The sequence below is a fragment of the Otolemur garnettii genome, unplaced genomic scaffold, assembly GCF_000181295.1.
Source record: "Otolemur garnettii isolate 467f Iridium unplaced genomic scaffold, OtoGar3 scaffold00144, whole genome shotgun sequence".
In the NCBI taxonomy this organism is placed as follows: domain Eukaryota; kingdom Metazoa; phylum Chordata; class Mammalia; order Primates; family Galagidae; genus Otolemur; species Otolemur garnettii.
This window is the reverse complement of record NW_003852539.1, coordinates 892,413-905,489: the sequence shown is the minus strand read 5'-3', so window position 1 is coordinate 905,489 and position 13,077 is coordinate 892,413. Positions and strand designations below refer to the sequence as shown.

Sequence of the window (13,077 nt, the reverse complement as noted above, 5' to 3'; positions counted from 1 at the left end):
GGTCCGGGCTGGGGATTCGAACCCGCCACCTTAGGTGTACGTGGCTGGCGCCTTAGCCGGTTGAGCTATAGGCGCCGAGCCTTGATGACATTTTCTAAACTACAGTAGAACCTCTGTAAGCTGACCAACCAAGGGACTGGAATAAACCTGTCAACTACTAAGGTGATCAACATAATGAATTAGGTCTACTGTACTGATACTACATGTGGTACATGTCTGGTCTGTGAAAATTAGGCCAACTTAAGGAAGTGGTAAATGTAGAGAGGGTGTCAACTGTGCAAGTTTTACTCTATTTCTATCCTATGTCTTTTTTGGATCAGTTATTATTGACTAATTTTCTCCCAATTATAGGTTCTTTCTCTACTATTTCTTTGTCTGCCTGGTTATTTTTTATTAGCTTCATGCTGGATATTTTTGTATTTCTCTAAGTGTTCTTGAGTTTTATTCCGAAATACAGTTAAATTACTTGACACCAGGAACAATGTACTGACATAGGCTATAACATGGATGAACCATGAAAACATTCTTAGTGAAACAAATCAGACACAAAATGCCATATATTATATGATTGCATTTATTTGAAATGTCCACAGTGGGCAAATCCACAAAGTCAGGAAAAAAGTAGATTAATGCTTACCAAGAGATTGGGGAGGGTGGTTAGAATTAGCATTAGAGTGACAGCTAACAGATATAGGGTTTTCTTTTTTAAGTGATAAAAATGTTCTGGAATTAGATGGTGGTAATAGTTATATGACCTTGTGAATATACCAAAACACACTGAATTGGAAACTTTAAAAAAGGGCAAATTTTATGGAATGTGAATTAGTAAATTAAAATAAATATATTTTAAAAAATTCTAATTACTGGAAATAGTTTGATCCTTTTGGAGCTTGCTTTTAAGGTGTGAAAATAGAACCAGGGCAGCATTTAGTCTAGGACTAATCAAGGCAAAAGCCTTCTGAATACTGGTGGGAACAGAGACTACATCTAACCTTAAGAGTCTCAATGACAGTCTACATTAATTGTTTCAGGCAGTTCTTTACACAGCCTGCAGTAGCGTCCTCATTCATGGGCTGTCAGTATCCCATGAAAGATTAAAGAGGGACCCCTCTGTTTATATCTGGAATTCTGTCCCTGTTCAGCTCGTTCTCTGGTTTTCTCCTGTGAACTCTAGACAACTTGGTTACTGTGATCTCCCAAGTCCACCTCCTCAACTCATACAGACCTCTGTACTCTTGCCTTACACTTTGAAAACTTTCTCCAGGAGGTAGTCTGGAACAATTGTAAGGCTCATCTTTGTTAAACATTTGTCAGGAATCACTGTCCTTTGTTCCTTGAGGTCCAATTTCTTGAAAACGTTCTTTATTTTGTCCATTTTTTTTCAGTTGCTTTGGGCAGCAGAGTAAATCCAGACCTAGTTATTTCACTATGTCTGGAAGCAGAAATCCCTTATCAACTATATTAATCTTTACAAAAAAACAACTTTATCACTATAGAATATGTGCTTTCTATTTCATGGACTTCTCTTACTTTTATTACCTTCTTCCTTCCTCCTTTAAATTTGCTGTGCTTTCTCTTTTTTAGATGCTTAAATCATTAATACTCAAATTTTACTGGAGCGTAGTTTATGTCATTGAGGCTACTACTTCAACTACATTAGAGAGGCTCTGATATGTCACACATTTTTCATCAATTAAAAATTTTTCTAATTTCTATCATGATTCTTCTTTGCTCCATGGGCTATTTATAACTGTACTGCTTAACTTGCAAATTTTGAGGGAATTTTCTGATTATCTTTTCACTATGATTTCCACCTTAGCTCCACTGTGTTGGAAAATATACTCTGCATGATATCAGTCACCTGAAACTTGCTGAGACTTCCTTTATGATCTAGCATATATCAGTATCATATGTTTAATTTCATAAATATTCCATGTGTACTTAAAAATACATATATTCTACAACTGTTAGGTACATTCTATAGATGTCAATTGTGTCAAAGTTCCTAATTTTGTGATTCAGTCTTCCATATCTTTAATGGGATTTTTTTGTCTGTTGTGTTGATCTGGTCTGCTTGTTCTATGGGTAGAATGAGATGGGTTAAAATCTAGCACCACAACGGAGGATTAGTCCATTTCTTTCAGTTCTGTTAGCTTTTGAGGCTATGTTATTAGACATATACTAATTTAGTTTATAAGTTTCTTACCAAAATGCTTTTTTTTTTATTAAAGGAAGGGAGAGAGGGAGGGAAAGGACCCAAAATGCTTTTTATATAATAAATTATCTTTGATAATGTTTTAGTTGACTATTTAGTACATTTATATTCAGTGTAATTCCTAATGTAATTACTTCAAATACTATTTATTTTCCTTTATTTTCCACCTTTTCTTTCTACCTTTGGCCTACTTTTGATAAACCAAGCATTTACTATCTCCTCATACTACTTAAAAATCTTTATTAGTAAATTGGAGCAGTGGTTCATAAGGTGTGGAACAATGATCAGTTGCATGCAGCATCTGAGAACCTCTTAGAATACAAATTTTCACAATGCAGTCCAGACCTATTGAATCAGAAATTCTCAGAGTGGGCCCAGCTGTCTGGGTTTTAACGAGTCCTCCAGGCAATGGTGTATACTGAAGTATTAAGAACAACTGCATTAGACATTTCAACACATCCATCCATCTTTGATGTAGTAGTTTTACCACTTTCCATAGAATGCAAAGAAGTTAACTTCATTTATTTTTTTCTGCCTTACACTAATATTAACATGTATTTTACTTCTACATGTATTTTAGACTGTAAGGCACTGTTTTATAATGATACAGTTGTTATTGTTTTAAAAACTTAATCTACATTTAGATTTACTGATGTACATAATCTTTTGGAGGTCTCCATTATTTCCTTCATGGAACAATTTTCCTTCTATCCGGAAACTAATTCCCTTTAATTTTTTAGAGCTGTTATGCTAATAACATATTCTCTCGGATTCTGTTTTGGTAAAAACATTTTCCCTTAATCTTTGCTTTCTACAGAAATTTTCTTTGGTTGTAGAACAGATTACAGGTACTTCCTTTCAGCACTATGTATAAAGCTTTCATTATGATGTCTGATTTTCATTGTTTCTATTCCTTTGAAGTTGCCTGTTTTTCTCTGATTTTTGGTTTTTTTCTTTGTCTTTGTTTTTTAGTAGTTTGATTTTAATTTCCCTGATGTAGTTTTCTTTCTATTAATTCTTCTTGGGGTTCTCAGAACTTCTTAAAATCTGTGTTGTATTATTTTTCATCAGTTTTTAAGAACTAAACACTGCTTCTTCTCTATTCCTTTCTTCCTCAACTCTGGCACACTAATTACAACTTTGCTGGATCTTTTCCATATGTCCCAATATCTCTTATTTTCTCTATTTTTCTGTATTTCTTTTTCTTATTTTTCTTACTTTTCCTTTCTGTGCTTCAATCTGCTTCTTTTCGATTAACCTTCCAGTTCATTACATCTCTCTGCTGATGTATACATTCTACTGTTAAACCCATCTATTGAATTCTTAATTTCAGTTATAATTTTTTAGTTCTATAGTTTCCTCTTAATTCTTCCATATAAATTCCAATTCTCTTGTAAATTATCTATAATTCATCTATTTTCCTGAACATATTAGTCATATTTATTTTAAAATCAATAGTCAACCACTTCTTGATCCATTTCTATTCTCCTCTACCACCACCCTTAATCTTTAATTATTTTGTACTATTTCTTGGCATACCTGGAAATTTTGGACTGAATGCTATACCTTACTTATGGAAAACTATAGAAGCTCTGGACGACATTATCTTTCTCTAAAGAGAATTTAATTTTCTTCTGGCACGAATAATATTAGAATTCCACACTCTAGTAACAGTTGAGGCTAATCTATTTTGGTTTGCTCTTACTCACAGAACAAAATCCTTCTCAGATACCAACCTGAAAGACTAGGGTGTGTGCCATGCCTCTGTCCTCTTCTGAAGATCATATTTGTCTCCCCCATCCAGTACGACTGCTGAATTCTGACTAGTGAAAAATCTACTTTGTTTGTCTATGTCTCAGCCCCAGCATACACAATTAGGTGGTAGCAAATACCTTATGTGGATATTTCTTACAAACAGCTGAACTCAATTCAAGATTGCTCAGGATCTTGGCTCTTCAAGTGTTGGCTATTTGGTAGCCCGAAACTCCAGGTTTTTGTCTTCCAAGTTCAACTACTGTTCTAAGGTATTATTCTCTGTTTGGCCCCTATGCCATGCACTGAGAATGGGAAATTTACCAAAAGAAAATTTACAGAACTAGTCTCAATGTGTTTTCTTTTTCTTTGGGATCTTGGCACCTGAAGTTCTGATGACCGTCTTAGTCTTCAAAGCCTCCCCTCTTTGTTTTCATTGGAGGTGAGTTGTCTAATATTTTATATACATACAAATAAGCAGAAGGGTTAGTCTGATACTAGCTGTTTTAAGTCCCAAAACTCCAGTTCCTTTGCCATCTACATTATTTGGTCATAAAGTCCCAGCATTACTATACCCTAATTGTTTCCTAATAACCACAACTGTCCATGTTTAAACCTTCAGCATCTCTTAGACTACTGCAAAGAATAGTATTACGTATTTCTGATTCTAATCCTTCTACTTCACCAGAAATTATTATATAATGGGCATCATTAGAAATAATTTTTTAAGGCATAGATTTCTGAGCCCTATTCACAGGAGAGAATAACTGATTTGGTAGGAATGCAATGGAATCCTAGAAATACTACCACCACCAATCACACACACATACATCCTCTCCCTAAGTGATTGTGATGTAGTCATCCCACAAATTGCCCATGGGAGAAAAAGGATTTTTCTATACCTCAGCTGCCAGTTTTCTTTCTAAATTGGAAATCTGATTATGTACTCTGATTAGAGTCTGTCTTCTGTTTATCCATTAACTTTCCACAAATAAAAGGATACTATGAGTACTACATTAGTGCAACAGTGTATGTATGTATTTGTGTGTGTGTGTGTGCATGAGAAAGCAGGGAAGACTCAAGAGAGGAAGAGAGGAAAAGAGGGTGAAAGCTACAGGGAGAAAATGGGAACAAGACTGAAAGAGAATCTGAGCGCGAAAATAAGAGATGTTTGAAGTACTCACAGTATATTAAGAAACAAAACTGAATTCATAAATCTCCCAGAGCCTCTTTAAGGGTTTTAAAATGAAACATTAGGCTCGGCGTCTTATGGCTCAAGCGGCTAAGGCGCCAGCCACATACACCTAAGGTGGCGGGTTCGAATCCCCAGCCCGGGCCCGCCAAACAACGATGGCTGCAACCAAAAAATGGCCAGGCGTTGTGGCGGGTGCCTGTAGTCCCAGCTACTTGGGAGGCTGAGGCAGGATACTCGCTTGAGCCCAGGAGTTGGAGGTTGCTGTGAGCGTGATGCCATGGCACTCTACCCAGGGGGATAGCTTGAGGCTCCGTCTCAAAAAATAAAAATAAAAAATTAAAAAGTAAAATGAAACATTAAAAAATTACCTTGTAAAGAACAGACAACTAATATTCCACTCAGTATCTAACGACATGTCACAAATGTTTAACTCAAGCATTAAAAAAAAAAAAAAAAGGCAGCAAACTACCATGCACTATTTCTGGGTATGTTTCTAGACTTGAAACATCATGAAATCATGAAAATAGGTAGACCATCATTCCAGTGAACTCTAGGATGCTGACCAAATTATTCTGCTGGATTCTACTGGCTCCCCAACATCAATGGTCTTTTATCTAACCACATATTTGGAGGGGTAATCAATGGCTTTCAAACAAATCCATTCAATAAAATGTTGGCTGAAAATTCTTGACAGAGTCAAGAATTTAAATTAGTACGGAGTTTCCAATTTCTCCTGAGACATATCTTCTTTTAATTTGTGCATATCTCAAAACACTCTGAATTCAGCTTTCAAGCTGCCATGTTAAGCAGTCAAATTTAGATAATCTTTAAACTCAAGCATATCGAACTCTATAATTATTAAAAAGGCAAATTAAACGTATTACTCAACGACAATTTAAAAATGTTCAAAAAAATGAAATTACTTTGTTAGTCACAGTGTTGATTGCCAGAGTTGGAGAGGCACTTCCAGAAATAATACACTCCATTCCCAAAGAATCTGAATCTATGCTATATGGAGTTGAGGCCTAAAATATAAGAACAAAATAAATAATCATTAGCTCACATATCCAGCAACTTTAACACAGTTTGAAGGGATTTCATTAAATTCTCCAACTGCTGCTTCAGTTGTTTCTGAAAATGAACTTAAATCATTACTGAAATCTCTTCTACTATATTTCAGTATGCTACTGACCTGATACCATGAAGTCCACTGGTATGACTACTCCCTAATTCTAACTGATTGCACTTGGCAAACATTATAAACTTCTGTAATAGAAACTATTAGTGGTCCCCTAATATCCACTCTCTCCTTCTCCCTTTTAGTATAGAACTCCACAGGTAATTGCTCAACGGCTGCCCAGTACAGGCTACCTTTCCAGATTCAACGGCAGCTAGACATAGCAGTCATGTGACTGTGGTGTGGCCAATCGGATTTGAACAGGAGTAACTTGTGAAACTTCTGAGTTATGTCTTTGAAAAAACTTGTTTGCCTACCACTTTATCTTTCCCCCTTATTGCAACCTGGAAGACAAATAATGGTGGTGATAATCTTGCTTCACCATAAAGATGAGAGTGATACCCTTGAAAACTACTGGAAAAACAAGATTAGAAAGTATCCCTCTAACCCACCTATCAGCTTGGATTTGTACCTAAGGAATAAATCTCTGTAGTTTAACCTAGTTATGACTTTTTTTTTTTGAGACGAGTTTCACTATGTGGCCCTAGGTAGAGTACTATGGCGTCACAGCTCACAGCAACCTCAAACTCTTGGGCTTAAGCAATTCTCTTGCCTCAGCCTCCCAAGTAACTGGGACTACAGGGCCTTGCCAAAACGCCCAGCCTTTTTTTGGTTGCAGTTGTCATTGTTGTTTGGAAGGCCTGGGCTGGATTCGAATTCACCAGCTCTGATGTATATGGCTGGCGCCCTAACCACTGAACCACAGGCACCTGAGCCTATACCTTTTTTTTTTTTTAACTTGACTTTTTATTGATGTAAATTAGATGTCCATATTCTTGGGGGTACATATGATAATTAGATATACTGGGGAAGATGGCCAACTGGCAGCAACCTTCGTCAGAGGCTCCTGAGCAGAGAAAGAAAAACTGGAGGGAATCTGATGCTACAAAGCCAAATATAAGGAGCTGAGCCAAGAAAGAAGTTTGGCAAGCTGTAACTCCAAGGAAGAGCATTCAAGAAAACATATGACAGGTACAAAGCCTATCGACTAGAGGACGGGAGACCCCTCCCCCAAGCAGGAGAGTCTGCTGAAGGTTGTTATCTGTGATCGAGCAGGGAACAAAAGACCTCTCATTTTACCTTGCTGGAGAGAGCTGCTAAACTCCAGGTCTCCTTCTCCAAGGAGGTCCCACTTATGAACCTAGACTCCACCCCATGAGGCATAAAATTGAACAAATATTTTTCCTCACAAGTCCAAACTCCCAGTCCACCCTTTCGCCCAGCATGGCGGTCTGAAGTTCTGCCCCCTGCAGAGCATAGAGTGTTTGGTCTTGTCCTAAGATGCCTGGGCATAGTGTGGACTGCCAACCATCAGGACGGAATCTGTGACTAACAGGAAAGAAAGAAAGCATGGGAATAAAGGGACACTCAGCAGGATGAAGAGCAGTCCCCTGGTTATGACTATGCCCAGCCAGTGGTAGTGTTGCCCCTCGGTTTGGCCTGTGTCTCGTGGGATGGGGTGCAGAACACCCGGCTCTGACGGCACCCACAGCAGAAGAGTGGTTGCCCTGTGTGGACTGAGTTTGGCAGACAGGGCTGGTCCCTGCTGGCTCCACTTGATAGGCATGGACTGCAACCTGATTCCAACCGAACCCTCGAGCAGTGGCTTACTGGGTGTGAACCAAGCCCTGAGGGCTAGGGCGTACTCCACTGCCTCCAGCAGTGCAGGTGAGCAAAGATTTACCAGGTGAGGACGGAGACCTGCAGGCAGAGTGTGGCGCCCTGACTCTAACAGAGCCTGTGAACAAAGGCTTGCCAGGTAGTGGACTGAGACTGGCAGGCGGGATATGGTCCCCTGACTCCAACTGGTCTGGCAAGCAGAGGCTAGCTGTGTGTGGACTGAGACCAGAGGGCAGGCCCGATGCCCTGACTCCAACAGAGCCTGCGAACAGAGGATTGCCAGGCAGTGTACTGAGACTGGCAAGAGGGGGCATGGTCCCCTGACTACAACTGCTTTGGCAGGCACCACTCCAGACCCTACTCCAAAGGCTAGCTGTGTGTGGACTAAGACATGTGGGCAAGGATGTTGCCCTGGCTCCAGCTGGGCCTATGAGCAGAGAAGCAGACAACAGTGTGGACTGAATCTGGCGGGTGGGAGTGTGGATCCCTGGCTCCAATTGTGCTTTGAAACCCTTTGCTTTGAATTGTCCTTGCCCCTCCTCTGTTGGGCAGGGTTTGCACTGGCAGAGATAATTTGGTTGGAACCCATTTCTGGGGCTGTCCACTCTGGGACATTCTGAGGTTGACCTTTGAAGTTCTATAGTGGAAAAGAACTGAAGGGTGGGGGCTGGGCACTGCAGTTATTTGTATCTCTTCACAGGCGAGATTTAAACCTAATAGTGTGGTTTCTTAGGACAGGGTTGAGGTTGGCTGATAACGAAACAGAGCTAGCCTGCATTATCTCACCAAATAGGTCCCCAGAGTCTCCAGCCAAAACTCTGAAAGGGGCCTTTCTAAGGTTGTAGGAGATAGGCCACAATTACAAAGCCTAGTACTTTGGTAAGGGGCTATCTCTACTACTTGGGAAACCCAATTCAATCTCACCCTACCAGTTCTAATAACCAAACAGTGGAAAATAAACATGGTGTGGACCCAACAGAAGAACTCTGGCAACATGAATAACCAGAATAGATCAACCCTCCCTCCCCCAAAATGACAAACGAGATACAATCAAAGATGTCATGCATAGATAAATGGCAGCAATGTCAGAAACTGAATTCAGAATATGGATTGCAAATAAGATAAATAGAATGGAAGAAAAGATGGAAACAGAATTCCAAAGAGTAATTCTAAAGTTGTCTCAAGCAATTAATAAATTCAAAGCCCAAGTCACCAAAGATAGGACATAATGAGAAAAGAGATAGCAGAGCTCAAGGAAATGAAAAAGTTAATTGAGGACCTCCAAAATACAGTAGAATCCCTGAGTAACAGAGTTGACCAAGCAGAAGAAAGGATCTCTGAAACTGAGGACAAAGCTTTTGAATATCCACAAACACTCAAAGAGGCAGACACATGGCGAGCAAAAACTGATCATTCCCTGAGAGAGTTGTAGGATCATTCCAAAAGATCAAACATTCCTCTTATAGGAATTACTAAAGGAGAAGAGGATGGTTCTAAAGGTACAGATGCTCTACTCCAAGACATTTTGGAGGAGAATTTCCCAAACATTGCAAGAGATTCAGAACTTCAGATAGGAGACAGTTTCAGAACCCCAGCAAGACTCAAAACAAATAAAGCATCTCCTAGACACATTGTGATTAACTTTGCCAAAGTTAAGATGAAGGAGAAAATTCTGCAAGCAGCCAGATGCAAGAAAAGGATCACCTACAAAGGGAGAAACACCGGAATAACTGAATCTCTCAGCCGACACATTTCAAGCCAGGAGAAAATGGTCATCAACCTTCAATCTCTTAAAAGAAAACAACTTCCAGCCCAGAATCCTCTATCCAGCTAAACTGAGTTTCATTTGTGATGGAGAAATCAAATACCTTAATGACATAGAACTATTAGACATGTTGAAGAAATTTGCCATAAGTAAACCAGCTCTGCTGGATATTCTCAGACCCGTCCTCCACAATGACAAGTGCAATGCTCTACCTCGAAAGTAAACTCACTTAAAAGTTTGTGAACAAAACCCAACTTCCACAGTGGTGAAAGGATTAAAAATGTCCCATAGACATCCGAAAATCATGACACCCGAAACACAACTAGGCGTATCAATTCTCTCAATTAATGTGAACAGTTTAAACTGTCCTCTAAAGAGGCATAGGCTGGCTGACTAGATACATAAACGTAGATGGGATATCTGCTATATACAAGAATCTCACCTTACCTTAAAGGATAAAAACAGACTCAGGGTGAAGGATGCACTTGTATAATATGGGCAAATGGAAACGAAAAAAAAGCAGGGGTTGCAATTTTACTAGCAGATACAATTGGCTTTAAACCAACAAAGATAAAGAAAGATAAGGAAGGTCACTACGTATTTCTCAAGGGAAATACTCAACATGAAGAGATTTGGATAATTAACATTCACGCAGCCTACCAGAATGCTCCTCAATTCATAAAGTAGACCCTAATGGATATGAACAACTTGGTATCTTACTGCACTATTATAGTTGGAGATTTCAACACTCTTTGACAGTTTTGGATAGATCCTCCAAGAAGAAACTAAACAAAGAAATATTAGACTTAAACCTGATCATAGAACAAATGGACTTTACAGACCTCTACAGAAAATTTCACCCTAATATAACTGAATATACATTTTTCTCATCAGCCAACAGGTCATTGTCCAAAATAGATCATATCCTAGGACATAAGTCTAACCTCAGCAAATTTAAAAGGGTAGAAATTATTCCCTGTATCTTCTCAGAACACCATGGAATAAAAGTTAAACAACAGCAGGAGGAATCTTCATCCTCAAACAAGGTCATGAAAACTAAATAATCTTAGACTGAATGATAGTGGGTCAAAGATGAGATTAAGAAGGAAATTACCAAATTTTTAGAACAAAATGATAATGAAGACACAAATTATCAAAACCTGTGGCATACTTCAAAGGCAGTCCTAAGAGGGAAATTTATAGCATGGGAAGCCTTTATCAAGAAAACAGAAAGAGAGGAAGACAACAATTTAATGGATCATCTCAAGCAACTGGAAAAGGAAGAACATTCCAACCCCAAACCCAACAGAAGAAAATAAATTACCAAAATTAGGGCAGAACTAAATAAAACTGAAAACAAAAGAATCATTCAGAAGATCAATATAACAAAAAGTTGGTTTTTTTTGAAAAAGATAACAAAATTGATAAACTTTTGGCCCAACTAACCACAAATAGAAAAGTAAAATCTCTAATATTGTCTATCAGAAATGATAAAGGAGAACTAAAAAGACACTTCAGAAATTTAAAAAATCCTCAATTATTACTATAAAACTCTTTTCCCAGAAATAAGAAAATCTGAAGGAAATGTACCAAATACCTGAAAGCGCACCACTTTCCTAGACTCAACCAGAAAGAATTAGAAATCTTGAATAGACCTATATTGACCACTGAAATACCATCATCAATACTAAATCTTCCTAAAAAGAAAAGTCCAGGACCAGATGGCTTCATATCCTAATTCTATCAAACCTTTCAAGAGGAACTAGTACCTATATTATACAACATTTTTCAAAGCATAGAAAAAGAAGGAATACATCCCAATACATTCTATGAAGCAAATATCACCCTGATCCCCAAACCAGAAAAGGATCCAACAAAAAAGAAAATTATAGACCAATATCATTAATGAATATTTATGCAAAAATATTCAGTAAGATCTTAGCAAACAGAATTCAACAACACATAAAAAAAATTATACACCATGATCAAGTTGGTTTTATTCCAGGGTTATAGGGTTGGTCCAACCTATGCAAATCTACAAATATAATACATCACATCAATAAAATAAAAAACCATATGATTCTCTCAATTGATGCAGAAAAAGCCTTTGATAATATCTAGCATCCTTTCATAATCAGAACACTTAAGAAAATAGGCATAGAGGGACATTTCTTAAACTGATAGAGGCCATCTACAGCAAACCCACAGCCAATAATATCATACTGAATGGTGTAAAACTGAAAACATTTCCACTCAGATCAGAAACAAGGCAAAGATGTCCACTGTCTCCACTGCTATTTAACATAGTAATGGAAGTCTTAGCTATCGCAATCAGGCAAGAGAAGGTGATCAAGGGTATCCAAATAGGGTCAGAGGAGATCAAACTCTCACTCTTTGCTGATGACATGATCCTATACCTGGAAAATCCCAGGGACTCAACTTCAAAACTCTTAGAAGTGATCAAAGAATATAGCAGCATCTCAGGATACAAAATCAATACTTACAAGTCAATAGCTTTTATATAGCCAAAAATAGTCAAGCTGAAAAAAGGACTCTATCACTCTTATAATAGTGCCAAAAAAGATTAAATATCTGGGAATTTACCTAACAAAGGATGTGAAAGATCTCTATACGGAGAACTATGAAACTCTGAGAAAAGAAATAGCTGACGATGTTAACAAATGGAAAAACATACCATGCTCATGGCTGGGAACAATCAACACTGTTAAAATGTCCATAATACCCAAAGCAACTTACAGATTGAATGCAATCCCTATCAAAGCACCATTGTCATACTTCAAAGAACTTGAAAAAAATAGTACTTCGTTTTATATGGAATCAGAAAAAAGCTTGAATAGCAAATACATTACTCAGAAATAAGAACAAATCAGGAGGTATCACATTACCAGACTTCAGGCTATACTACAAATCTATAGTGATCAAAACAGCATGGTACTGGCACAAAAACAGAGCAGTAGATTTATGGAACAGAAGAGAGAACCAAGAGATGAACCCAGCTGCTTATCGTCATTTGATCATCGACAAGCCTATCAAAAATATTCAGTGGGGGAAAGACTCCCTAATTAACAAATGGTGCTGGGAGAACTGGCTGGCAACCTGCAGAAGACTGAAACTAGACCCCCACCTTTCACCATTAACAAAAATTGATTCTCGCTGGATAAAAGATTTAAACTTGGCTCGGTGCCTGTGGCTCAAGCGGCTAAGGCGCCAGCCACATACACCTAAGGTGGCAGGTTCGAATCCCCAGCCCGGGCCCGCCAAACAACAATGAT

The 13,077-nt window shown here is 38.3% G+C and overlaps 1 protein-coding gene across 1 annotated transcript in view; it reads right to left on the bottom strand.

Annotated features, from left to right (window-relative positions):
- Positions 1-13,077, bottom strand: part of FOXJ3 (forkhead box J3) — a 149,635-nt gene that overhangs the window by 26,451 nt on the left and 110,107 nt on the right. The window contains exon 7 of the mRNA XM_012810897.2: positions 6,086-6,187. Within this exon, the coding sequence (XP_012666351.1) occupies positions 6,086-6,187 (102 nt within the window). The remainder of the gene's footprint in view (positions 1-6,085; positions 6,188-13,077) is intronic.